The sequence below is a fragment of the Rhagoletis zephyria genome, unplaced genomic scaffold (genome assembly GCF_001687245.7).
Source record: "Rhagoletis zephyria isolate East Lansing unplaced genomic scaffold, Rhagoletis_zephyria_1.1 Rzeph_scaffold_17248, whole genome shotgun sequence".
Classification (NCBI taxonomy): Eukaryota; Metazoa; Arthropoda; class Insecta; order Diptera; family Tephritidae; genus Rhagoletis; species Rhagoletis zephyria.
This window is the reverse complement of record NW_016174309.1, coordinates 5,201-9,412: the sequence shown is the minus strand read 5'-3', so window position 1 is coordinate 9,412 and position 4,212 is coordinate 5,201. Positions and strand designations below refer to the sequence as shown.

Genomic DNA, 4,212 nt, shown 5'->3' with positions numbered 1-4,212 from the left:
TGGCAATAACGCAGCAGAAAAACAAAGCTGCTGGAGCTGGCAACCTGTCAGCTGAGCTGTTCAAGTACGGCGGCGAGGAGTTGATAAGGTGCATGCATCTACTCTTGTGCAGAATATGGTCAGATGAACGCATGCTTGGAATTTAAGTGTCCTCTGCCCAATCCACAAGAAAGGCGACCCCGCCATTCGCGCTAACTACCGCGGGATCAGCCTTCTAAGCATAGGTTACAAGGTCTTATCGAGCGTATTGTGTGAAAGACTTAAGCCTACCGTCAATGAACTGATTGGGCCTTATCAGTGTGGCTTTAGACCTGGCAAATCCACCATAGACCAGGTATTCAATAGACCAAATCTTGGAAAAGATCCGCGAGAAAATGATCGACACTCACCACCTATTTGTCGACTTTAAAGCCAATTTTCACAGCATTAAAATCAGTTGCCTATACGCCGCTATGCCTGAATTTGGCATCCCCTCACAACTCATACGGCTGTGAAAATTGACGATGAGCAATACCACCAGCTCCGTCAGAATTGGGAAAGACCTCTCCGAGGCGTTCGCCACCAAAAGGGGTTTCAGACAGGGCGACTCCCTTTCATGTGACTTCTTTAATTTGATGTTGGAGAACATAATAAGAGCTGCAGAAATCCAACGCAGAATCACTCTTGCCAACAAGTGCTACTTTGGACTGAGTAGGCAATTCAGGAGTAAAGTCCTCTTTCGACGTACAAAAACCTTTCTCTATAAGTCACTCATCATGCCCGTGCTGGTATACGGCGCAGAAGCATGGACAATGACTACATCCGATGCGGCGGCTCTTGGAGTGTTCGTGAGAAAGATTTTGCGGAAGATTTACGGGCCTTTACGCGTTGGCGACGGCGAGTACCGCGGACGATGGGTCCCGGGGCATAGTGGTGTCCCGGGAAATGCGAAAGCAGACGAATGTGCTAAAAATGGATCTGAGATGTGGCTAGGGGAGCGATTCAGATCGTGAAACCTCCTCTGCGATTTCTGTCTTCAGAAGTTGACAGAGTGACCAGCGCAGTCACCAATAGCATACNTACATCCGATGCGGCGGCTCTTGGAGTGTTCGTGAGAAAGATTTTGCGGAAGATTTACGGGCCTTTACGCGTTGGCGACGGCGAGTACCGCGGACGATGGGTCCCGGGGCATAGTGGTGTCCCGGGAAATGCGAAAGCAGACGAATGTGCTAAAAATGGATCTGAGATGTGGCTAGGGGAGCGATTCAGATCGTGAAACCTCCTCTGCGATTTCTGTCTTCAGAAGTTGACAGAGTGACCAGCGCAGTCACCAATAGCATACTGACGGAATACTGGACCATGGTCCATATGGCCGCCAGGCTTGTAGCCCCGCATAAAGATTTCTGCAGAAGCTGCTGCTATGTGGAGGAGATAGAATCAGGCCAGCACGTCATTCGCGAGTGTCCAGCACTCCCAGGAAAAGGCCTCAAGTCTCTTGGGGACCATTTCTTCGAGAGCTTGCATACCTTGGGGAAAGCCCCACTGGAAAGACTGCTAGGATTCGCCAGAGAATAAAAATGGTTCAAAACCATGTAGGGATAGTCAAGGAGTAGCCCGCTATGGGCATCGCAATGGGTCTTTGTGGCCTTCAGAGCTGCCCGTTTAACCTTACTTATCTAAAATGAATTCACAAATATTGGGCATGGGTTGGCATTGGGTTGCCAAAAGAAAATTTGTATCCAGTACTATAAAAGGGAGTTCCCACCCGCTCAAACATTCTTTACTATTACTACATTCTAACTAAAAATTGCTATAAATCTGGCCAGTTTTCAATCGACTGTATGTATAATAACAATGGTTCTATGGATGCCACTATCCAATTCCCATGTAGAATTCTCCGGTGATTCCGAAAATCGAGATATTTTTTTTTTCTATGCGCAGCTTTTTGAGATATTTGCAATTTACCGTTATTCAGATTTAAAAAAGTAGGGGTTTCACTTAATCGCGTATATCTTACGAACCAATTGGATTGTCGTAATACGAGTTACGGGAAATGAAAGAAAATAAAATTCTCCATAAACCGTATATACATCACTTTCCGCTAGGGCTTATAGTTTCTAAGAAATTAATTTCATTTTCTTTCATTTACTGTACCTCATATTACGATTATTTTATTGGTTTGTAAGATATACTTGATTAAGTGGTACCACTTTTAAGTTGAATACCGGTAAATTGCAAATATCTTGAAAACGTATCCATACAAAAATAAATAAACTCGATTTTCGGAATCAGCGAGCGAGTCTACATACAAATTGGATAGTGGCGTCTGGAGAACAAAATAAAAAAAATTAAAATATGTGCTCCAGTGTAATTGTGACAGATAACTCCATGCAAAGTTAAAACAAAACTAATGCACCCCTTACCTGTACAACTGCTGCTGAATCCACTGTGTCCACGTTGACTTGTCGATTACTTTTCGCCATGCGCTGCTTTTTCGGACAACCGTCCTCTAAATTCAGCCAATCCACAATTTGCTTGTCCCAAATGAACGAATTACGCGAAAACTCATTTAGCCGTTCCAGTTTACGCGAGTCCAAACTATCGCGATACACGTTACGCGGTTTATCCAAGTTGTGTTCATAATCAGTATCGAAATTAAAGCTACTTCGCGATTGGCTACGCCGATCTGCGTTTTGACGAGCGGAACTCGGTTTGCGACGACGGACTACCGTAACCGGCGCGGATATCGCTGCTGATGCGCCACTAGTATTAGGGGTCAAAGGTGGGGGATTCTGCTCAGTTCGTAGGCTCAACGTGGAAAGTTGTCGTTCCAGCTGTTTCTCATAGCCATTGAATTTGTCGTAGTCAATGAAGGACATATTCTCATAACTAACCATATTGTCGATAGCTTGCAAGGATTGTAAAGACGCGCTCCATTTTGGATTGAGCTTTCCTTCTTCTTCTCTCCCGTTATGGTGGCAATGGTGCTCTTAAAGGAGGCTAGCAGCGTGTTGGAGCGCCGCCGCTGAAAATTCGCGATCGGATCAAAGGGTACGCCATTGCCCTCGCCAGGTGCCAATGAGACGGTCGATGGCTTGCGCCGCACAGGCGTGCCACTATTGCACGCTTCCACCGGCGTTGAAGTCAGCGGGTGTGAATTTGGTCGTTGCGGTGTTGCCGTTGGCGTTTTCGTTATTGTGATCGATCCACTCACGAGCGGCGGAGCCATGGCACCATTGACATTAGATATGTGGGCGACGGACAACGATGTGGCTGCCGGCAAAAGATCACATACTTCCATGGAATTCTTGCGCGGCGACGACGGTGATGTGGGATCCGTCTCCTCGCACAGCTGTTCCAGTTGCGGTTCTATTAAGCTGCGTCGATTGGTGCGACGCAGCAATATCATTGAGCGGCTGCGTGTGAACTTGTATGGCGTGGCATTCTCGTCGTCCACCCTCGTCAGATTCTCCTTGCTGCCCGTAATAGAATTGAGTAGCTTGGAGAGTTTGCCGCGCAGCGAAAAACTATTTGACCGTTCAAATTTCGGTGCATTCTCGTAGCCAGGCAAGATGCTAGTCGCTGGCAGTGATATTGCAGAAGGTGTGGCGCTCAACGCACGACCGGCAGAATCGAACATTTTTTGGTTGATGTTATTATTATTTTGTACAATATGGTTGTTGTTATTGTTGTTGATGTTGTTGTGTACTGGCATTTTAGTAGTTTTAACGCCCAGTCTGTTGGTGTTGTCGTGGGTCACCACATTAGGTGGGGCAGTTGTTATAGTTGTTGTTGTTGTTATCACCTCGGTTTGCTTTTGACCTTCCTGCAGTTGTTTTTGTTGCTGCTGCTGCTTCAATTGTTGCTTCTTATTGGCCTTAATCGTTTTCTTTTGCGCTTTCGTACCATTTTTTAATTCTCTGGTAGAATTCATTATCGCAATCGCCGTATTGTGAACTTTCGAACTCTTTGTCAAGTATTCTTTAAAACTTAAAGACGGATTCAGCTACAGCTCAGTTGTGCATCTGTTTTGTACTCTGAAAAATGAAAGAAATTAGAAAATTAAAGAAGCTGAAAATTATAATTCCTGTGATTAAAAACTTTATATGGGACATGGTCCACCCTCAACGCGTTCAAAAAAATATACATAGGTCTATATGTACATATTTTTCTTTTATAGATCGAATCCTACAGTTCACACGCCAGCGAAAACAAATTTAAATAGGAAACTCG

General features: G+C 45.2%; 1 protein-coding gene across 1 annotated transcript; it reads right to left on the bottom strand.

Annotated features, from left to right (window-relative positions):
- Nucleotides 1-1,505: 1,505 nt before the first annotated feature.
- On the bottom strand, nucleotides 1,506-4,010 carry LOC108379747 (putative uncharacterized protein DDB_G0282129; the record flags this gene model as incomplete). Its single annotated transcript, XM_017636100.1, is given in 3 exon segments — nucleotides 1,506-1,655; nucleotides 2,403-2,932; nucleotides 2,935-4,010. Coding segments are annotated over 3 exon segments (1,659 nt in total), but the record flags the coding sequence as incomplete, so codon positions are not given.
- Nucleotides 4,011-4,212: the final 202 nt, after the last annotated feature.